Source organism: Nerophis ophidion, linkage group LG12, assembly GCF_033978795.1.
Source record: "Nerophis ophidion isolate RoL-2023_Sa linkage group LG12, RoL_Noph_v1.0, whole genome shotgun sequence".
In the NCBI taxonomy this organism is placed as follows: Eukaryota; Metazoa; Chordata; class Actinopteri; order Syngnathiformes; family Syngnathidae; genus Nerophis; species Nerophis ophidion.
The window spans coordinates 2,708,441-2,732,208 of record NC_084622.1 but is presented as its reverse complement, the minus strand read 5'-3'; the positions used below and the strand labels follow the sequence as shown (position 1 = coordinate 2,732,208).

Genomic DNA, 23,768 nt, shown 5'->3' with positions numbered 1-23,768 from the left:
GCGACATCAGTGTGTAAAGGATATCACCACACGGGCTCAGGAACACTTCAGAAACCCACTGTCAGTAACTACAGTTGGTCGCTACATCTGTAAGTGCAAGTTAAAACTCTCCTGTGCAAGGCGAAAACCGTTAATCAACAACACCCAGAAACGCCGTCGGCTTCACTGGGCCTGAGCTACTCTAAGATGGACTGATACAAATTGGAAAAGTGTTCTGTGGTCTGACGAGTCCATATTTCAAATTGTTTTTGGAAACTGTGGACGTCGTGTCCTCGGGACAAAAAAGGAAAAGAACCATCCGGGTTGTTATAGGCGCAAAGTTGAAAAGACAGCATCTGTGATGGTATGGGGGTGTATTAATGCCCAAGACATGGGTAACTTACACATCTGTGAAGGCGCCATTAATGCTGAAAGGTACATACAGGTTTTGGAGCAACATATGTTGCCGTCCAAGCAACGTTACCATGGACGCCCCTGCTTATTTCAGCAAGACAATGCCAAGCCACGTGTTACATCAACGTGGCTTCATAGTAAAAGAGTGCGGGTACTAGACTGGCCTGCCTGTAGTCCAGACCTGTCTCCCATTGAAAATGTGTGGCGCATTATGAAGCCTAAAATACCACAACGGAGACCCCCAGACTGTTGAACAACTTAAGCCGTACATCAAGCAAGAATGGGAAAGAATTCCACCTGAGAAGCTTAAAAAATGTCTCTCGTCAGTTCCCAAACGTTTACTGAATGTTGTTAAAAGAAAAGGTGATGTAACACAGTGGTGAACATGCCCTTTCCCAACTCCTTTGGCAAGTGTTGCAGCCATGAAATTCTAAGTTAAGTATTATTTGCAAAAAGAAAATAAAGTTTATGAGTTTGAACTTCTGCGATGAGGTGGCGACTTGTCCAGGGTGTACACCGCCTTCCGCCCGATTGTAGCTGAGATAGGCACCAGCGCCCCCCGTGACTCCAAAAGGGAGTAAGCGGTAGAAAACTGATGGATGGATGGAGTTTGAACATCAAATATGTTGTCTTTGTAGTGCATTCAACTGAATATGGGTTGAAAATGACATGCAAATCATTGTATTCTGTTTATATTTACATCTAACATGTTCTCTACTAAATCCTTTCAGCAAAAGTATGACACATAGAATGGAGCTGCTATCCCCGTTTAAATAAGAACATCTCATTTCAGTAGGCCTTTAAAGAGAGCGTTGGACTTTCTTATCCTTCTTAAAGACTTTTACTTGAACAATATCACTATCAAGCACTTGTTGCAGGTGCTTAGTCAGCATTTATTAAGCACCGAAATGAGGCACGGAGAGTTACTTCTTTTTTCGACACCAGTGCTATTATGGAAGCGGGTTTGTGTAACCATGTCTATTTGTGCATGGATAGTAACAGTTGAGGCCTACCACTAATGTCTTGTTCCCTCTCATTACAGCATCATTTCCAGAATAAGCTCAAACTAGCTATAATTGGCCAGAGCCTGTTTGGAAAGGAGGTATACAGCAATCTGAGGAAACAAGGTCACAAGGTGGTCGGCGTGTTCACTGTACCTGATAAGGATGGCAAGGCTGATCCGCTTGGTGAGTCGGTGCTTTATCTTTTCTGTATTTATTTTTTCACCATTCATGATGTTAATTATCATCTCAAAAGGGGAAATGTGTGTAATATTAAAAAAATAAGGATGTTCCAATCTGTGTTTTATGCTATTTCCGATATCGTTTCTCCATGAGCAGGATTGGCTCATATCAATACCGATACCGATCACATGTACCGTATTTTCCGGACTATAAGGCGCACTTTAAGTCATTTCTTTTTCTCAAAACTCGACAGTGCGCCTTATAACCCAGGGCACCCAATGTATGGAATAATTCTGGTTTTGCTTACCGACCTTGAAGCTATTTTATTCGGTACATGGTGAAGTGATAAATGTGGCCAGTAGATGACAGGCACACTTAAGAGATACGTGTAGACTGCAATATAATGGCAGTCAGACACAAAAGATACATATAGACTGCAAAATGCCGCATTGCCGGCAGTAAGTCGAACACATTTCCAGTGAGGGTTGGACTCCGCCAAGGCTGTCCTTTGTCACCGATTCTGTTCTTTTATGGACAGAATTTCTAGGCGCAGTCAAGGCGTTGAGGGGTTCCGGTTTGGTGACCGCAGGATTAGGTCTCTGCTTTTTGCAGATGATGTGGTCCTGATGGCTTCATCTGACCGGGATCTTCAGCTCTCACTGGATCGGTTCGCAGCCGAGTGTGAAGCGACCGGAATGAGAATCAGCACCTCCAAGTCCGAGTCCATGGTTCTCGCCCGGAAAAGGGTGGAGTGCCATCTCCGGGTTGGGGAGGAGACCCTGCCCCAAGTGGAGGAGTTCAAGTACCTAGGAGTCTTGTTCACGAGTGGGGGAAGAGTGGATCGTGAGATCGACAGGCGGATCGGTGCGGCGTCTTCAGTAATGCGGACGTTGTACTGATCCGTTGTGGTGAAGAAGGAGCTGAGCCGGAAGGCAAAGCTCTCAATTTACCGGTCGATCTACGTTCCCATCCTCACCTATGGTCATGAGCTTTGGGTCATGACCGAAAGGATAAGATCACGGGTACAAGCGGCCCAAATGAGTTTCCTCCTCTCCCTTAGAGATAGGGTGAGAAGCTCTGCCATCCGGGAGGAACTCAAAGTAAAGCCGCTGCTCCTCCACATGGAGAGGAGCCAGATGAGGTGGTTTGGGCATCTGGTCAGGATGCCACCCGAACGCCTCCCTGGGGAGGTGTTTAGGGCACGTCCAACCGGTAGGAGTCCACGGGGAAGATCCAGGACACGTTGGGAAGACTATGTCTCCCGGCTGGCCTGGGAACGCCTCGGGATCCCCCGGGAAGAGCTAGACGAAGTGGCTGGGGAAAGGGAAGTCTGGGTTTCCCTGCTTAGGTTGTTGCCCCCGCAACCCGACCTCGGATAAGCGGAAGAAGATGGATGGATAGACTGCAAAATGACTCAAGTAAACAACACCAAAAATGTTATATGTTCCGTTGAAAATATAGGACATTATACACGGTGCTCAAAAATCCATTACAATGTTTTAGTATGACTTTGGTAAGCTATGAAGCCGCACCGCTTGATGGATTGTACTGGGCTTCAACATACGAGTATTATTATGGTGTGTGTTTAAGGTCAGACATTTTCAGGCGTTTTGTATCGCAATATTATGCAAAAGCAACTTTCTTACCTTCTGGTACCTGCTGATGTGTATTTGGGATCTGCATAAGTCCTGAAAAATTGTGCGCGTCTGCCTTTGTAGTCGATAAGCTTCTTCTTTTTCACTGTCTTCTTGTTATGGGACATTCATCCTCCGCTGTTGCTATTTCTAATATAAAGTAGTGTAAAGTCATTGCTTGTACTTGTATCTCAGTAAACTCACCATGGAAGCGCTAAAACATACCGGTCTCGTGAGTTTACATTATTCACCCAAGAAACTTTAGTTATTCGAGAGTTCCGGTCGGACGGTTTATCACGGGACACATTTCCGAAGTTGTTGTTGTACTAGTGAGCCACAGGTGAAGAGATGCTGCTCTGTTATTGATTATAGTAAAGTCTGAATGTCATTAAAACAGTTAGCTCCATCTTTTGACACTTCTTCAACTCCCGTCCTTGCACGCTACACCGCTACAACAAAAATTTTTTTTTTTTTTTTTTTTTCAATTTAGAAAAAAAAAATACAATTACATGACTTTATATGGGGCTTCACGGTGGCAGAGGGGTTAGTGCGTCTGCCTCACAATACGAAGGTCCTGCAGTCCTGGGTTCAAATCCAGGCTCGGGATCTTTCTGTGTGGAGTTTGCATGTTCTCCCCGTGAATGCGTGGGTTCCCTCCGGGTACTCCGGCTTCCTCCCACTTCCAAAGACATGCACCTGGGGATAGGTTGATTGGCAACACTAAATTGGCCCTAGTGTGTGAATGTGAGTGTGAATGTTGTCTGTCTATCTGTGTTGGCCCTGCGATGAGGTGGCGACTTGTCCAGGGTGTACCCCGCCTTCCGCCCGACTGTAGCTGAGATAGGCGCCAGCGCCCCCCGCGACCCCGAAAGGGAATAAGCGGTAGAAAATGGATGGATGGATGGATGACTTTATATGAAAAAAGATGGAAAATAGACCATTCATTGGCAGTGCGCCTTATAATCTGGTGCGCCCTATGGTCCGGAAATGTTTTTATTTCAGTCCCCCGGCTGACAAATACGAATATTTCATGAAAAAAAATACAATTACAGAAAACAAAATAACAAATGACGAAACATCTTAGAATTTCAAGTCAACACAAAAACAAAACCCAAAAGAAATTACAGTCATATAAACCAGAAAGGGAACATCCCAAATCCCAGATTGACAGCTGAGTCAGCCAGTGTCGAATGAGGATTTGGAACGTTACTTTACGGAACAACTTAGTTTCACAAAACACAATACCAGAAGCCAAACTTACAATTAAAGCGACCGGAAAGGGAATGACTGAATCCCGGACTGCCAAGGAAGTGATGTTTTGAGCGCTTCATTCCAAGGTTAATAATGGCCGTCACAGATCAGAGGTCTAATGGACTTTGGGATGCAAAATAGTCCAGGCATAGAATGTTTTTAACCAGATTGTTGAACTCATTTTGTTTGTGTATATTGTTTGCTCTGCAATTTAATGTTTTCTACTGTGCAATTGAACATTTTTTAGGTAGTATAGATATGCGAAACAGTCATTATAATTACTGTTCAGTAAGTACCTCAGTGTTAAAGTCAGTTTTAGAAAACTGACTTCTAAAAAGTAAATAAAGTTTCTCTGTACTTTGCCCAAAAAGTAATGAAATTATCACTGTATCGCCGTAAAAGATGTAATTACTAGGAAAAGTAATCAATGTGTTATTTTTTCTTTTAACTTTCATATTTCTGCCATATGTAGTTTAAAGGCGTTACATTGAAATACAAGTGTCAAACTCAAGGCCCAGGGGCCAAATCTGGCCTGCCACCTCATTTTATGTGGCCCGCAAAGGCCTTGAATTACCATGCATCTATCCATCCATCCATTTTCTACCGCTTATTCCCTTTCGGAGTCGCGGGGGGCGCTGGCGCCTATCTCAGCTACAATCGGGCGGAAGGCGGGGTACACCCTGGACAAGTTGCCACCTCATCGCAGGGCCAACACAGATAGACAGACAACATTCACACTCACATTCACACACTAGGGACCATTTAGTGTTGCCAATCAACCTATCCCCAGGTGCATGTCTTTGGAAGTGGGAGGGGCCTATCCCCAGGTGCATGTCTTTGGAAGTGGGAGGAAGCCGGAGTACCCGGAGGGAACCCACGCAGTCACGGGGAGAACATGCAAACTCCACACAGAAAGATCCCGAGCCTGGATTTGAACCCAGGACTGCAGGAACTTCGTATTGTGAGGCAGACGCACTAACCCCTCTGCCACCGTGAAGCCTACCATGCATCTATTTATATCTAAATGTAGTCAACTTTCTAGTTTGACAGAAAAAAATATATGTACCGTATGCAATTGTATGTATTTTAAACTTAATCAAATATTGCAACAAATTATTGTGATATAATGTTATCACACATTCCAAACATCAAAATAAGTTCTCCAATATCTGCTTGACTCATGATTTTCAAGCAACTTATCTATCAAATTGTACAATGTAAAAAAAAAAAAAAAAAGGTAAAAAACTAGTAGCTCAGTTGCCAGAATGTTACTGTAAAAACAAATAACAAAATAATCTGTTATATTGTTTTCACATTTACAGTAAAACACTGTAAAAACCAAAACTGTAGATTTTACAGTAAAACAGTGGTACTGTTTTCACATTTACATTTACAGTATACATTGTAAAAAACATTTTAATTCTATGGTAAAATTTTGGCGGCTAAACTTTACTCTAAAATCTATATGTTTTTCTTACAGTGTACATAAAAATATATAACAATACATAATTGTGTAATGAAGCAATTTCAAATGTATGTATTATTCTCTGTTACAAGTGGCCCTCTGAGGGCGGCCGTAACTGCCATGTGGCCCCCAATGAAAACGAGTTTGACACCCCTGCATTAAAGTGTGTGCTTTTTCATTAGTAGTCTGCAAGGAATAACTGAGTGGAAAGAAATGTTTCTCACGGCAGCTTCTGTTGAACGTGTTTACTGATAGTTCACAAAACGGCTGAATGTGCATTATTGGCGTTGTCTCGCCTTGTCCACAAATAGGGTCTTTTTAGAATTACATCCATCCATCCATCCATCCATCCATTTTCTACCGCTTATTCCCTTTCGGGGTCGCGGGGGGGCGCTGGCGCCTATCTCAGCTACAATCGGGCGGAAGGCGGGGTACACCCTGGACAAGTCGCCACCTCATCGCAGGGCCAACACAGATAGACAGACAACATTCGCACACTAGGGCCAATTTAGTGTTGCCAATCAACCTATCCCCAGGTGCATGTCTTTGGAAGTGGGAGGAAGCCGGAGTACCCGGAGGGAACCCACGCAGTCACGGGGAGAACATGCAAACTCCACACAGAAAGATCCCGAGCCTGGATTTGAACCCAGGACTGCAGGAACTTCGTATTGTGAGGCAGACGCACTAACCCCTCTTCCACCGTGAAGCCTACCATGCATCTATTTATATCTAAATGTAGTCAACTTTCTAGTTTGACAGAAAAAAATATATGTACCGTATGCAATTGTATGTATTTTAAACTTAATCAAATATTGCAACAAATTATTGTGATATAATGTTATCACACATTCCAAACATCAAAATAAGTTCTCCAATATCTGCTTGACTCATGATTTTCAAGCAACTTATCTATCAAATTGTACAATGTAAAAAAAAAAAAAAAAAGGTAAAAAACTAGTAGCTCAGTTGCCAGAATGTTACTGTAAAAACAAATAACAAAATAATCTGTTATATTGTTTTCAAATTTACAGTAAAACACTGTAAAAAACAAAACTGTAGATTTTACAGTAAAACAGTGGTACTGTTTTCACATTTACATTTACAGTATACATTGTAAAAAACATTTTAATTCTATGGTAAAATTTTGGCGGCTAAACTTTACTCTAAAATCTATATGTTTTTCTTACAGTGTACATACAAATATATAACAATACATAATTGTGTAATGAAGCAATTTCAAATGTATGTATTATTCACTGTTACAAGTGGCCCTCTGAGGGCGGCCGTAACTGCCATGTGGCCCCCAATGAAAACGAGTTTGACACCCCTGCATTAAAGTGTGTGCTTTTTCATTAGTAGTCTGCAAGGAATAACTGAGTGGAAAGAAATGTTTCTGACGGCAGCTTCTGTTGAACGTGTTTACTGATAGTTCACAAAACGGCTGAATGTGCATTATTGGCGTTGTCTCGCCTTGTCCACAAATAGGGTCTTTTTAGAATTACATGATTAATAATTTACTTCATTGTTCTTAATTATTCCCCGCGGTAATTGTGCATTACTTGTGTGTGTTATAGCTGATGCTTGTACTACTAAACAGCTACTTCCTGAAGTGAACTTGCTCAAATTCTCAAGTGTTGTTGACATTAGATAGGGACGGCGTGGCGCAGTGGGAGAGTTGCCGTGCGCAACCCGAGGGTCCCTGGTTCAAATCCCACCTAGTACCAACCTCGTCACGTCCGTTGTGTCCTGAGCAAGACACTTCACCCTTGCTCCTGATGGGTGCTGGTTGGCGCCTTGCATGGCAGCTCCCTCCATCAGTGTGTGAATGTGTGTGTGTGAATGGGTAAATGTGGAAGTAGTGTCAAAGCGCTTTGAGTACCTTGAAGGTAGAAAAGCGCTATACAAGTACAACCCATTTATAGATAGATAGATAGTACTTTATTGATTCCTTCAGGAGAGTTCATTCAGGAAAATTTAAATTCCAGCAGCAGTGTACAGAGTTGAGATCAATTTAAAAAAAAAGTAAATAATGGGGGTTTAAAAGGAAACAAAATAGAGAAATATTACAAAAAAGAATAAAAACAATGGGAATAACAATATAACAGTAAAATAAGAATATAACAAGACAAAGTAGGCAGTAGTGACCATGTTATGAAAACGTATTGCACTGTTAATGTTTTGCATCCCCTGTCATCCTAGTACCCCCTGCCCCCCGTCCCAGAGAGGAGTTGTACAGTCTAATGGCGTGTGGGACAAAGGAGTTCTTGAGTCTATTAGTCCTGCACTTGGGATGAAGCAGTCTAGCACTGAACAGGCTCCTCTGGCTACTGATAACGCTATGCAGAACAACTACCAACAACAACAACTTCTTCCAAAGTAGCGTGCGATGCTGGATCCAACGTAACATTTACGGCGTATGTAATGGTCATTAGATTACTCATTACTGGAAAAATGGCGTTTGTCACGCCGCTATTGTGCAATGTCGTGGGTCATATGTATGACACTCCTAAAGCTGAGGCTCTGATTTTTTTCTGGTTCGTAAAAAATGCACCCATACAATAGGTTGCATCTTAAGGGCCAGTCCGAATACACCTCCTCACCCTACTTTATCAGTTACTTACTTATCACATTACAAACAGGCTCAAAAGCCATTCAGTTGTTGACGCTTACGTCTAACTAGCACGGCAATGTGTGCTGTCACGCCAAATTTCTTCCCCCCTACAACCCCCCCATTTACTTCCAGGGTCATGATTAATACAGACGTTTTGTTAACGCTATATTCTAAAAATATAACGCTATATTATAAAAATGCAGACATTTTGTTAACGCTATATTATAAAAAAAATTACAAAACAATTTACAAACACAAGCTATGGGATGACGCATTTACTTCCGGGGTCACGTTTCCTCTTATGTCATCCCATAGCTTGTGTTTGTAAATTGTTATTTTAATTTTTTTATAATATAGCGTTAACAAAACGTCCGTATTTTTATAATATAGCGCAGGGGTGGGCATTACGTCGATCGCGATCGACTGGTCGATCTCGGAGGGTGTGTCAGTCGATCTCAAGCCAGGCATTAAAAAATAGACATAAAAATGAGCAATCATCAATCATACCAAGACTTCACTTTCGTCAGTTGTTTGATATTCTCGGCACCCGAGGATCTTGTGAGATGACGCTGGCTGCTGCGAGCTCATATTTAAGAAAAAAATCACTAACAGGGCGGACGCAGAGAAACACATTTTATTTCTAGAGACTCCGTACCTACTGTCAAAACTCTAAAGAGCGACTGCACAGTTCCTGTCTTCACCATAAAAGACCTGTTTCATCCTGCCTGTGCTAACAAAATAAGAGTCTCAGAAAGCTAGCAAGCTACGGAGTTTGATGCCAATGTATTTCTCCACCGCCCTCAGCGACCGCTTTCTCACTTGCTTGCCCACCCGCACACTCACTGACGTCACTCACCTGCTGCCAGACATTAAAGGGCCACACACATATGCTACTCTCGTAACAAAGTGTTTAAAAACGAGTATGCAAGTTGGACAAATGAGATGCCAAATCCAACCACTTTCATGTGGTATTGGACAGAAAGGAGGACTTTTTTTTTCCTCCATTTGAAAATGTGGACGTTATCAGCACCACTGTCTAATTCCAATCAATGCAAGTCATCAGAATCAGGTAATACACCAACTTATATTCTTGTCTTTGTGAAAGAAAGGAATCTATGTGTGTTAAGCATGCTTGTATTATCATTAAACACCATTAACTTGTTAACAAAAATGTCTCTTTCATAAATAAATAAATATAAATTATAAATAGGAATGAGGTAGATCTCCTCGACTTGGTCAATTGAAAAGTAGCTCGCCTGCAGAAAAAGTGTGAGCGCCCCTGATATCGCGTTATATTTTTATAATATAGCGTTAACAAAACGTCTGTATTAATCATGACCCCGGAAGTAAATGGGGGGGAAGGTTTTTGGCGTGACAGCTCCTTAGGTGTTCCTCGCTAGCAAAACATTTCCTTAGTGTTCACTCTTACAATATCAATCAATGTTGCTACTGCTTGGTTATTATCCAGGTTACGGAACCTAATTGAAGTATTGTTGGCGGGTTTTAGATGCATTTTCAAAGTGATTTAGACGCAGAATTAAGGCTGGGCGATATGGCCTTTTATTAATATCTCAATATTTTTAGGCCATGTCACGACGCACGATATACATCTTGATATTTCTCCTTAGCCTTGAACTAACACATGATGCATATAATCACAGCAGAATGATGATTCTATGTGTCTACATCAAAACATTCTTGTTCATACTGCATTAATATATACTCATTTTAAACGTTCACGCAGAGAGGGGAATCACCACTAAGGCAATTTACCAAAACTGTATTTATTAAACAGTTATTAAGCGGTGGCACAAACATTCATATAAATTCCAAAACAGAAAGTGTAAGATTGTCAAAGACATTTTAAAACAAGCTATTAGTGCACTTTTGTGCATGATGTCACTAAGATGACATATCAAAACAACACCAAATTAAAGTGCACTTTTTGTACAGAACGCCACTGCAATAGTTTAAAACTTATAAAGTGCACTTTTGTGCATGATGTCACACAAGATATTTCAATAACTGTCAAATAAAAATGAGCTGCATAATAGGAAATCAAAGAGTGTATGTCCTTCGCTATGTGGTGGGTTCCTGCAGCCGTTATCTCCTTCTGTTGTTGACCCTTTTTTTTTATATGCTGTTTATGTAGAAATGGTTGCTTGGGCATTTTGTTGGGTGTGACACCGGCCGAGATGTTGACATGCGGAGTTTCAAGCACTCTTCATTCTCTAGCGGGTGACTAAAATTAGCAGTGCTGCTACTTTTTGTAGCAACACTTTTGCCGCATACTTGTCAAACATCTTCCCACTTGAAGCCAAACCACCGCCAGACGATGGACCCCGTGCCGTTTTTCTTGGGAATTAATTATTCCTTCATTTGTTACCGGATTCGCACCTTCTTTTTCTCGTTTTACCACTAGCACCGCAGCGTTAGCACCTGCCACTGCTAACGTTACCCATGTCGCTACCTCTCTGCTCGCCGAGAGCGTGTGATGTTTTAAGTCTCTGTAAAAAACAGAGACAAAGAGTGAGAAACGCCTGTAGTATAATGTTCGCAGCTAAAAGCAACTGCGTGAGGACGTATACTCGAATATCACGACTTATTCATATTTTATATCGCACAGAGACAAACCCGCGATATATCGAGTACATCGATATATCACCCAGCCCTAGGCAGAATGCATTCCTCCCATTAGTTGCATTGCTAGCCAACCCTGCAGCTGATTACTACAAGTTACAATGCAAAAAAACTAATATATTTGGGTCTTCTTGTCTCTAATAAGGATTCTGAACGATAGGCATAATTCCCCCCCAAAAAGTGCAGTTTCCTTTTAAGGACTTAGTTTGTTAAAAATCAAGTACAAAGCTGATGTATGATTCCCACTTTATGACATTTAAATCATGATCTATAAAGAGGCGTTTTGTTTTTAAAGAGCTCTTGTTTGCATTTGCAGTCATGTCTCATGCAGAGTGAATAGCATGACCCTGACGTTGACCCTGACCTACCTGTGTTAAGACTGCCTTGCCCTCAAATGTTTATAAAGGGAAAACAGACATGGTGGACTGGGCTGGACTTGTTTGAGGTGGTAACCTTGGATAATGATAGTTCAGGTCTGCAATGTTGTAAAATCAGTATATTCGGGTCGGTCTTGTAGTGTTTGTGTCAACTTTAGAGGAGTGGCTGTGGCAACTATACAACACAATCAATGGCCCTCTGACTTCATATCTGAACAGTTTCATTGCAAATGCTAGAGATTCCAAGCTTGTCATTTTAAAACCTCTTCTACTCAAAGTACACTATAGGGCAGCACAATTTTGATCCAAAATTAAATCCTGATTTTTCTCTCAGAAAACTCGATTTTCGATATATTAATGGTTTTATTTTAAAAACTACAAAATACATATTTGTTTTGTTGTATTTGATTGGCTTATAAACGGACAAAACAAGACTAACTCTTCTCTTTCACCTTTAAAGGGGAACATTATCACAATTTCAAAAGGGTTAAAAACAATAAAAATCAGTTCCCAGTGGCTTGTTTTATTTTTCGAAGTTTTTTTCAAAATTTTACACCTCCCGGAATATCCCTAAAAAAAGCTTTGAAGTTTTTGATTTTCGCTATTTGCGATGCGACTGTCCATTTTCCTGTGACGTCATACAGTGCTGCCAATACAAACAACATGGCGGTTACCACAGCAAGATATAGCGACATTAGCTCGGATTCAGACTCGGATTTCAGCGGTTTAAGCGATTCAACAGATTACGCATGTATTAAAACGGATGGTCGGAGTATGGAGGCAGATAGCGAAAACGAAATTGATTAAGAAACTGAAGCTATTGAGCGAATAGCTATTGACGCTATTCGGCCATAGCATGGGTGTACCTAATGAAGTGGCCCATAGCATGGCTGCCTTATTAGCATCACCGGTAAAATGTGCAGACTAAACGATCAGGACTTTCGCGTCTTTTGACACTGGAGCAACTTAAATCCGTCTATTGGTAAGTGTTTGTTTTGCATTAAATGTGGGTATCTAGTTTCAAATGTACATACAGCTAGCGTAAATAGCATTTTAGCATCGATTAGCGTAGTATGTTAGCATCGATTAGCTGGCATTCATGCTGCGACCAAATATGTCTGATTAGCACATAAGTCAACAACATCAACAAAACTCACCTTTGTGATTTCGTTGACTTAATCGTTGCAAATGCATCTGCGGGTTATCCATACATCTCTGTGCCATGTCTGTCTTAGCATTGCCGGTAAAATGTGCAGACACTCTGGCACATTCAATGGGGGTCTGGCGGAAGATTTCTTGCCAGTGGTGCAACTTGAATCCCTCCCTGTTAGTGTTGTTACACCCTCCGACAACACACCGACGAGGCATGATGTCTCCGAGGTTCCAAAAAAAGTCAAAAAAACGGAAAATAACATAGCTGAGAGCCGGTGTTTGTAATGTGAAAATGAAAATGGCGGGTGTATTACCTCGGTGACGTCACGTTCTGATGTCATCGCTACAAGACCGATAAACAGAAAGGCGTTTAATTCGACAAAATTCACCCATTTAGAGTTCGGAAATCGGTTAAAAAAATACATGGTCTTTTTTCTGCAACATCAAAGTATATATTGACGCTTGCATAGCTCTGGTGATAATGTTCCCTTTTCTACATAGACCTACTCGCTAAATGTAGTGACAAAGTTGCAAAATGGTCAACACAGATCCTTTCTGTTCCGTCATATTGTCTGGCAACGAGGGATGTTCCGATCAGGGGGGATTTAAGCTGCCGGTTCCGATACTGATCAACCATGAGTGAGATCAGGCGATACCTGTTAAGAACTGGTGAAGGGGGGAGGCAAGTTTGAATAACAAACGGGAATATATTTAATCAGTCCAATAAGTGCAATGTAAAGCGATGGGGTATAAAGGGCACACCATGTACATTAACTGAAGCCGGTTCCACAGTGGTTGGCAGTGGGAAGGCCGGGACGCACAAGGGCGCAGGCAAAGGTCTTTACTGCCTCAGTGAGGCTAGAAAATAAAACATCACAAGGTTAGGAAATACACAGATGTGGAATTGAAACATACCGGTCTGACGGAGCGACGCAGGCACATGCACGTGGGAGGTGCAGGAACAGAAAATTAACCGACAAGGACCAGTAGTGGGTGACGGGCTTAAATACTCCGTGGGAAGTGGTTGCAGGTGTGTCTAGTGTCCGGCCCTCGCTGGAGGCTAATGAGCTGAGGAGACAAATCACAAGCAACCGAGAAGGCAGGGAAATAAAAACATCACAGATACCAATAGCGATACCGATTACATGTTCAACTATAAATTCATATGTATGTATGGTGAGTGTTATTGACAGTTTGAATGGGTACTGCACTTTTTTTGGAATTGTGCCTATGGTTCACAATCATTCTAAGAGACATGGGAGTGGGTGGTTCGCATTGAGGGGGTCGAGCTCTTTTCATGTTTTTCTTGCCCGATGCAAGTCCTAAATGGCTGTCAATGTGACCCAACTTGTCGGAATATATCCTAAGCTATCTATGTTCCAGGTGAGATGCAGGATTTATGATTTAGAATAATTTGACAGGGAACAAAGAAGCAAGGAAGCAGCAGACCACTCAAAGATGTAAACATCGGCACACAGGGTAGTGATCACGTCACCGCTATAAATAGTTTGTCTGTGTTAGCACTTATAATAACAATATCACTAATATTGAAGTCACGAAATGTAAATGGAGTATTGTTGGTGCTTTTTGAATGGTTATTTATCAGATTTTATGGGCGGAGTAGAGGACCTCCCACTGGCTCAGCTGTAAGCAGGCTTTTATTTACGTTTATTTAATAATTAGAAAGCATTAAAAAACAAAATCCGTTCGTCGTCATGTTTTTCATAATGATTGTGAACGATAGGCAAAATTACAAAAAAAAGGTCTGCTTCCCCTTTAACAATATCAACACAATATATAAACTACTTCAGTATTTGTTTTTATTACATACAATTGGTTGAGCAAAGGGCAGCACGGTGGGAGAGGGGTTAGTGCGTCTGCCTCACGATACGAAGGTTCAATCCCGGGCTCGGGATCATTCTGGATGGAGTTTGCATGTCCTCCTCGTGACTGCGTGGGTTCCCTCAGGGTACTCCGGCTTCCTCCCACTTCCAAAGACATGCACCTGGGGATAGGTTGATTGGCAACACTAAATGGTCCCTAGTGTGTGAATGTGAGTGTGTCTGTCTATCTGTGTTGGTCCTGTGATGAGGTGAGGACCTGTCCATGGTGTACTCCACCTTCCGCCCGAATGTAGCTGAGATAGGCACCATCGCCCCCCACGAGCCCAAAGGGAATAAGCGGTAGAAAAATGGATAGATGGATGGATGTTGAGCAAAACAAAGTAAATACAGTATAACTAAACTAAATCAAAAACTACCATCTATTACTGTTATGTTGTGGGCCCAATGTTGCGACTGTCTTGTCTGTGCGCATGCAATGGAAGAAACTTGCTGGTGAGAATGATGTTTTATTTCCCATGACGAAGGCAAAATTCCAAAAGATACCGTGCCGCTAGGAAACCAAAAGAAATCTATCTTTGCGTGGCTTGACATTAACGCACCTGTCACGTGTAGCCAATATTGGAACCGCAACTATGGGCCGGGTTACACCAGGGGTGCCCATTACGTCGATCGCGAGCTACCAGTCGACCGCGGGGGGTGTGTCAGCCGATCTCCAGCCAGGCTTTTAAAAAAAATAGACCTAAAAATGAGTGATCATCAATCTTCACCAAGACGTCACTTAAATGACATTCACGGTACCGGAGGGTCTTGTGAGATGACGCTGGCTGCTGCAAGATCATTATTATGAAAATATGACCCAGAGGAAGGCGAGAAACACTTTTTATTTCAACAGACTCTCGCGCCGTACCTTCCGTCAAAACTCTAAAGGCCGACTGCACATTTCCTATCTTCACAATAAAAGCCCTGCTTCATGCTGCCTGCGCTAACTAAATACAGAGTCTCGGAAAACTGGCGTGCACAAGCGATCCCTCAGAAAGCTGGCGTGCACATCACTTGTGCACGCCAGCTTTCCGAGACTCTTATTTTGTTAGCGCAGGCAGCATGAAGCAGGGCTTTTTTATTGTGAAGATAGGAACTGTGCAGTCGGCCTTTAGAGTTTTGACGGAAGGGACGGCGCGAAAGTCTGTTGAAATAAAAAGTGTTTCTCGCCTTCCTCTCGGTCATTTTTTCATAATAATGAACTGGCAGCAGCCAGCGTCATCTCACAAGACCCTCGGGTGCCGTGAATGTCAATCAAGCAAGCTACGGAATTTGCCGCCAATGTTTTTCTTGTAAAGTGTATGGAAGCTGGATGAATTAGATGCCAAAAACCAACCACTTTCATGTGGTATTGTACAGAAAGGACAACTTTTTTTCTCCTCCATTTGAAAATGTGGGCGTTATCATCATTACTGTCTGATTCCAATCAATGCAAGTCATCAGAATCAGGTAATACACCAACTTATATTCTTGTCTTTGTGAAAGAAAGACGTCTATATGTGTTACAAATGCTTGTATTATCATTAAACACATTTAACTTGTTTACAAAAATGTCTCTTTCATAAATAAATAAATATAAATGATATATATAAATGAGGTAGATCCCCTCGAGTTGGTCAATTGAAAAGTAGCTCGCCTGCAGAAAAAGTGTGGGCACCCCTGGTGTAGAGTGTGTACAGGAATGGTCAACACACATCCCTGTGCGACCCCGGTGTTGATGGTAAGCATTGGGGATGTGTTTGAGCCCCCAACTTTCTTCATTCCCATGGTTGGAAAAACAAAGTGTCAGTCTTAATTGCTAGCTATTAGCTATCGCTAGCAGATGAGACACTAGATAATTCAGACAGATCTTACAGGTTTCACTGCAGACATTCGCTATGCCAACTAGTGGTAAAGACACTCGTAACCCATGTTTTTGCTCGCTAGTTATAGCATAACAATTACCTGAGAGACAGCTTGTCTCCCAAAAACTATTGTTCATACAAAAAAAAGTTTTACATTTTACTGAATTGTGATGATCCCCTGTTCAGACACATTCACAAAAGAAATGTGTCAGAGCGGCTTTTTAATTGTCTACCACTGTAATTTACACTTTGAGACTGGCTTTGGAAATCATTGTGGGTTGTATGCTGGGTTTGAGTTTTCATCTCTGAATGTTCACATCTGGTCTCATTTCTTGACTTTCATTGACAAATGTATTCCTGGGCTCCTCCCATCCAACCTCAGAACATACTGTCCATGCATACATACCACAGTATGCAATTCAGTAGGCTGTGTTCTCAGAAAAAAAGACTGATGGTGGTTCCTAGAGTCAAAACAGAGTTAAGCAAGACAGCATTCCAGTGTACTACACCTTAGGCATGGAATGACCTGGAAAATGACTTAAACCCATTTGAACATATTACTTTGAGAAAAAAAAAATATTTAAAAGAACTGTGGTATCAATGAGTTTGGCCAATTGTTTTTCAAATGGTTTAAAACTATTGTGCTTTGTGCTATGAATTAGGCCTTGGATAAAGTCTCAGATGTTGTCCTTGTTTTTTTTTTAAAGAAACCAATGAATACAAATGACAAAGATAATATAAAACAAGTTGTGTTTTTATTTGATCAATTATACAAAATAAACTGACAAGAAATAGGTCAATACTGAATGAAGCTAATGACTGCGTGGGTTCTCTCTGAGTACCCCGGATTTCTCCCACCTCCAAAAACATGCACCTGGGGATAGGTTGATTGGCAACACTAAAATGGTCCCTAGTGTGTGAATGTTTTCTGTCTATCTGTGTTGGCCCTGCGATGAGGTGGCGACTTGTCCACGGTGTACCCCACGTTTCGCCCAAATGCAGCTGAGATGGGCTCCAGCACCCCTGTGAGAAGCAGTAAACAAATGGATGGATGGATGTAGACAAAATAAATCACTCCATATTCTCTACTGCTCGCCATGCTGCCTGTAAAGCGCTCTAAAAGAACATTAGAACACTTCCATCAAGGTTTTATAAACACACCGTAAGTATAAATGTAATGCAGTTCATCCATCCATCCATTTTCTACCGCTTGTCCCTTTTGGGGTCGCGGGGGCTGCTGGAGCCTATCTCAGCGGCAATTGAGAGGAAGGCGGCGTACACCCTGGACAAGTCGCCCCCTCATCACAGGGCCAACATAAATAGACAGACAACAGTCACACGCACATTCACACACTAGGGACCATTTAGTGTTGCCAATCAACCTATCCCCAGGTGCATGTCTTTGGAGGTGGGAGGGGCCTATCCCCAGGTGCATGTCTTTGGAGGTGGGAGGGGCCTATCCCCAGGTGCATGTCTTTGGAAGTGGGAGGGGCCTATCCCCAGGTGCATGTCTTTGGAGGTGGGAGGGGCCTATCCCCAGGTGCATGTCTTTGGAAGTGGGAGGGGCCTATCCCCAGGTGCATGTCTTTGGAGGTGGGAGGGGCCTATCCCCAGGTGCATGTCTTTGGAAGTGGGAGGGGCCTATCCCCAGGTGCATGTCTTTGGAGGTGGGAGGGGCCTATCCCCAGGTGCATGTCTTTGGAAGTGGGAGGGGCCTATCCCCAGGTGCATGTCTTTGGAGGTGGGAGGGGCCTATCCCCAGGTGCATGTCTTTGGAAGTGGGAGGGGCCTATCCCCAGGTGCATGACTTTGGAGGTGGGAGGGGCCTATCCCCAGGTGCATGACTTTGGAGGTGGGAGGGGCCTATCCCCAGGTGCATGTCTTTGGAGGTGGGAGGGGCCTATCCCCAGGTGCATGACTTTGGAGGTGGGAGGGGCCTATCCCCAGGTGCATGTCTTTGGAAGTGGGAGGGGCCTATCCCCAGGTGCATGTCTTTGGAGGTGGGAGGGGCCTATCCCCAGGTGCATGTCTTTGGAAGTGGGAGGGGCCTATCCCCAGGTGCATGTCTTTGGAGGTGGGAGGGGCCTATCCCCAGGTGCATGTCTTTGTAAGTGGGAGGGGCCTATCCCCAGGTGCATGTCTTTGGAGGTGGGAGGAAGCCGGAGTACCCGGAGGGAACCCACGCAGTCAAGTGCAAAACATGCAAACTGCACACAGAAAGATCCCGAGCCTGGGATTGAACTCAGGACCTTGGTTTTCTGAGGCACATGCACTAACCTCTGTGCCACTGTGCTGCCCTTGTAATGCAGTAACGGGCGCATTTTTAAAAACATCTAATATTTATGTATTTTGATTATTTCAAGCACAAGGCAGCGCATTAATTTCAAAAAGCCATCAAGACTTTCACTTTCACTGCAGACGTCATAAAAGCAATCAAATATTATAAAACATCACTTACTGTACAATTTCTGCTGTTACCAGGAATGAGAAAAATGACTCATAGTCCTTACAAAGAAAAAGAGGGCTTGGAGCCAAGCGACTTTTGCGAGTTTGGTGTCTTTCTCGCCATTTATTGATGCCAAAGTTGACCAGCTTGTCAGATTATGTCCTCATCCTGCTAATAGCCAGTTGAGAGGCAGTGTTTATGATCTAGAATAAACTTTCACAAGCTCCGAGGCGAGACAGCCGCTCACCAGCCGATGATGCCAACATAGCCACGCAAGATACAAAGCTCCCTCTGATCTGGGTGCCGCTATAAATAGTCTAGGTTACCACTTATAATGACAATTGCTCTAATACTTGCTTAATATTCAAGTCGCAATTTGTAGATGAAGTATTGTTGGCAGTTAATGGACGGTTATTTCGAGGGCTTTATGGGCAGAATAGCTTTGTGAGCAGACTTGTATTTACTTTTATTTATGAGTTATAATGCATAAAAAAATCCATCTGTCATCTTCTCTCTCATAATGCTTGTAAACGATTGGCAAAATAAAACAAAAAAAGTGCACTTCCCCTTTACTAAAACTGCATGCGCAATTATAAAATGGCCTTATTTAAATTAGGATTTTGTGTCTATTAAATAGATTGATAGATTTTACTTTATTGATTCCTTCAGGAGGGTCCCTTCAGGAAAATTCAAATTATAGAGGTATACCAACACAAACACTCTCATTTGCTGGTCAATTAAAGTTATCATAATCCTACCTTTAGGGTTGCACTTACTCCGCCTAATATGCAAAAATGCATACTTTAAGAATGTCAGGCTCGGGCTGTGGATGTTTGTGCTTCCTCGATGCAAGGATGATGTGGGACGAGTCAGGCATGAATGTAAGTACATGATTTATTAAATAAGCAAACACTATAATCAAAAATAATCAAACTAAGGGCGCTCACAAGGAGGTATAAAACTTGGCTACAAAATACCAACAGGAAACAAAAACACTTGCTCGATTGGCATGAATGAACTATGAACATACAAAACAAAAATAGCACTGTGGCATAAATACAGAAACTTACTCGGCATGGAACTGTGGGCGAGGACGTAAAGGTTTGGACAGCATGGGTAGGGTGCGTGTGTGAGTGTGAGGATTCCAGGACGAAGACAAGAAAAAGAGTGACTTAAATAGCTGTGATGATTAGCGAAAACAGGTGAGGCTGAGAACAGGGACGTGACAGGTGAAAACTAATGAGGTTGGCATGGCAGCAAACAAAACCAGGAAGTGCAAAACGTGACTGATTGTCCAAATTCAAAAACATAACATGACAAAACAAAACATGATCCATATATGTGACAAAGAAGTTGTTTTTTCCATATAAGAAATATTCTAATAATATATAATATCCATCCATACCATCCATTTTCTACCGCTTATTCCCTTTCGGGGTCGCGGGGGGCGCTGGCGCCTATCTCAGCTACAATCGGGCGGAAGGCGGGGTACACCCTGGACAAGTCGCCACCTCATCGCAGGGCCAACACAGATAGACAGACAACATTCACACTCACATTCACACACTAGGGACCATTTAGTGTTGCCAATCAACCTATCCCCAGGTGCATGTCTTTGGAAGTGGGAGGAAGCCGGAGTACCCGGAGGGAACCCACGCATTCACGGGGAGAACATGCAAACTCCACACAGAAAGATCCCGAGCCTGGATTTGAACCCAGGACTGCAGGACCTTCGTATTGTGAGGCAGACGCACTAACCCCTCTGCCACCGTGAATATATACGGAAAAAAATAACGTCATTAAAAAATACTAAAGGACACCCAAAAGCATCAATTGAATTGAGTTTTAATCAGCCCCTTAAGTCATTTAGCAGCTGTAAAATATTAAAATAATGTTGCTGAATAAACGATATGTCTAATGTTTTTTATTTCTACCATCCAAAATGTTGACACACACACCTAAGATTCTGGTCTGTCCATCGTCTGTCTTTGCAGCGTGAGCACTGATCCTATAGCTGTGTGTGGAATTTTCAATTTTCTCATCCTTCTGACAAACGCTAAATAAAATGCAAAATAGTGATTACAAAATGGCGATGAGTATTAATAAATCAAATTGCATGTGCTAACTACTTATATTTGCACAATGTCCTCCCAATATAGGTTGTATTAGGTCACGTGACTTTTGAACGTAAGTAAACAAAGTAGTGGGCCACCAAGCCAAACCAATATGGCTAATGTGCAGCAAGCAGCGTGCGGACTCACCGAGGATGCAAGGGGCCAGGATCTTCCTGCAAAAAAATGTAAATGTGCAATGGAATCTATCCATATATGTTGTCAAAAAAGATTTGCTGATTGATCTTAACAATTATCTGTTGGTCGCGTTCCCAGTCATGTTAAACTGGCTGGTGCTCCAGACTTCATTCTCCACGACAAAACAGATAGAAAACTATTGAGGCCTTCAACTTCTCTGCGTGCGGCTGGGTCAAGGAAATTGGTGTCAAGACTCTCTTGGATAAATCATGTATGATTTTTGCTCGGCTAAGGTTATACATTATTTTGTGATTTAACTTTGCGTCTACTGCAGGGGTGCCCATTACGTCGATCTCGAGCTACCAGTCGACCGCGGGGGGTGTGTCAGTCGATCTCCAGCCAGGCTTTTAAAAAAAATAGACCTAAAAATAAGTGATCATCAATCTTCACCAAGACGTCACTTAAATTACATTCACGGTACCGGAGGGTCTTGTGAGATGACGCTGGCTGCTGCAAGATCATTATTATGAAAATATGACCGAGAGGAAGGCGAGAAACACTTTTTATTTCAACAGACTCTCGCGCCGTACCTTCCGTCAAAACTCTAAAGGCCGACTGCACATTTCCTATCTTCACAATAAAAGCCCTGCTTCATGCTGCCTGCGCTAACTAAATACAGAGTCTCGGAAAACTGGCGTGCACAAGCGATCCCTTAGAAAGCTGGCGTGCACATCACTTGTGCACGCCAGCTTTCCGAGACTCTTATTTTGTTAGCGCAGGCAGCATGAAGCAGGGCTTTTATTGTGAAGATAGGAAATGTGCAGTCGGCCTTTAGAGTTTTGACGGAAGGGACGGCGCGAAAGTCTGTTGAAATAAAAAGTGTTTCTCGCCTTCCTCTCTGTCATTTTTTCATAATAATGAACTGGCAGCAGCCAGCGTCATCTCACAAGACCCTCGGGTGCCGTGAATGTCAATCAAGCAAGCTACGGAATTTGCCGCCAATGTTTTTCTTGTAAAGTGTATGGAAGCTGGATGAATTAGATGCCAAAATCCAACCACTTTCATGTGGTATTGTACAGAAAGGACAACTTTTTTTCTCCTCCATTTGAAAATGTGGGCGTTATCATCATTACTGTCTGATTCCAATCAATGCAAGTCATCAGAATCAGGTAATACACCAACTTATATTCTTGTCTTTGTGAAAGAAAGACATCTATATGTGTTACACATGCTTGTATTATCATTAAACACATTTAACTTGTTTACAAAAATGTCTCTTTCATAAATAAATAAATATAAATGATATATATAAATGAGGTAGATCCCCTTGAGTTGGTCAATTGAAAAGTAGCTCGCCTGCAGAAAAAGTGTGGGCACCCCTGGTCTACTGCCATGTTTGTTGCTTTGTTGTTGTTGTATTACGCGCCGTTTACAAGTATGCATGTTTTTCCCGTCTTTTTCAACATATAATTATAGATCTCAAAGTTTCAATTTGCTGAAAGCTTCATTTATGATTGCTGCCCGTGGTAAAACATTAACTCTTTTAGGTTTTGGTCACTTTTGCTTTCTTTTATTTAGACTTGCCAAGTTGGTGCTTTACGAATCACTCTTAGCAAAAATGTGTTTTAAGAACGCCGAAACAAGATACAATACAAACAATATTAAGATGATACTTAAATGGGAAATAGTAAATGTTAAAATATTATCAAACAAACCTTAACAAAGTGATCACTCTAAACTTGTGCAATCTTCGACTCTGCTCCTTTGGTCTGGAGTTTGTGACAGTATTCTTGTTGTCTTTTGTAAAAATTAAACTCTATGACAACAGACACTCGCTGGCCCACCACTTCAAGCCTCGTTTAGTTAATGACGTCAGGTGAATACAACCTACTGTGAGGGTTTAGATGATCCATCAGCATTGTTTTGCATATTAATGAAGACAGAGACGCAAAACGGATTGCACACCTAATTCTTCCATCCACTTTGCGCATGTTTATTACATCAGCTTTGCTTGTGCTATCAAGTTTGCACATATTTTAGTGAACATTTACCTTTAGTAAATCAGGCCCTGAGTGTTTATAATGTTGCGATCTGCTGCTCAGATCTTCACATGTTTGTTTTTTCATTCTCAATCTGACCCGTTATTTCCTGTTTTTGTCCATCACTATGGTTACACATCAGTTCACCTGCTGCTCACGCCCCGCACACCTGCTACAGATAATCACCGTCACTTTATAAGCCGTCCTCTTTTGTTTGTTCAGCCTGGGTTCACGATTTGCTTTTCACGCAACAAGTTACGCCTGCAATACTCTCAAGTATGTATATTCTCGCTAAGCTTTTCACGCTAGCCATTCATTGTTCATTCCAGTTCTCATGCTGAAGTTTTTGTTTTACTGTTTTATGTGCCTATGTGCCAGTTTATTTCTCATTGTTGTATAGCCTAGCTTTTATGCTAGCGTCTTTGGTTTGCCTTTTTATTAGCACCAGTGTTTTGTTTCATAGATCATTTTCGTTAAATAAATTGTTTATATTCTTACCTTTGCATCCACGAGGGAATCGAACCCGGCATCACAATGCCGAACCGGCGTAACATATAAAGTACAAAGAAAAATCCCGATAAATATTTTAAACTTACTTGA

At 42.2% G+C, this 23,768-nt stretch overlaps 1 protein-coding gene across 1 annotated transcript in view; it reads left to right on the top strand.

Annotated features, from left to right (window-relative positions):
• Nucleotides 1-23,768, top strand: part of LOC133562888 (mitochondrial 10-formyltetrahydrofolate dehydrogenase-like) — a 101,274-nt gene that overhangs the window by 6,041 nt on the left and 71,465 nt on the right. Inside the window, exon 2 of the mRNA XM_061916703.1 lies at nt 1,436-1,580. Within this exon, the coding sequence (XP_061772687.1) occupies nt 1,436-1,580 (145 nt within the window). The remainder of the gene's footprint in view (nt 1-1,435; nt 1,581-23,768) is intronic.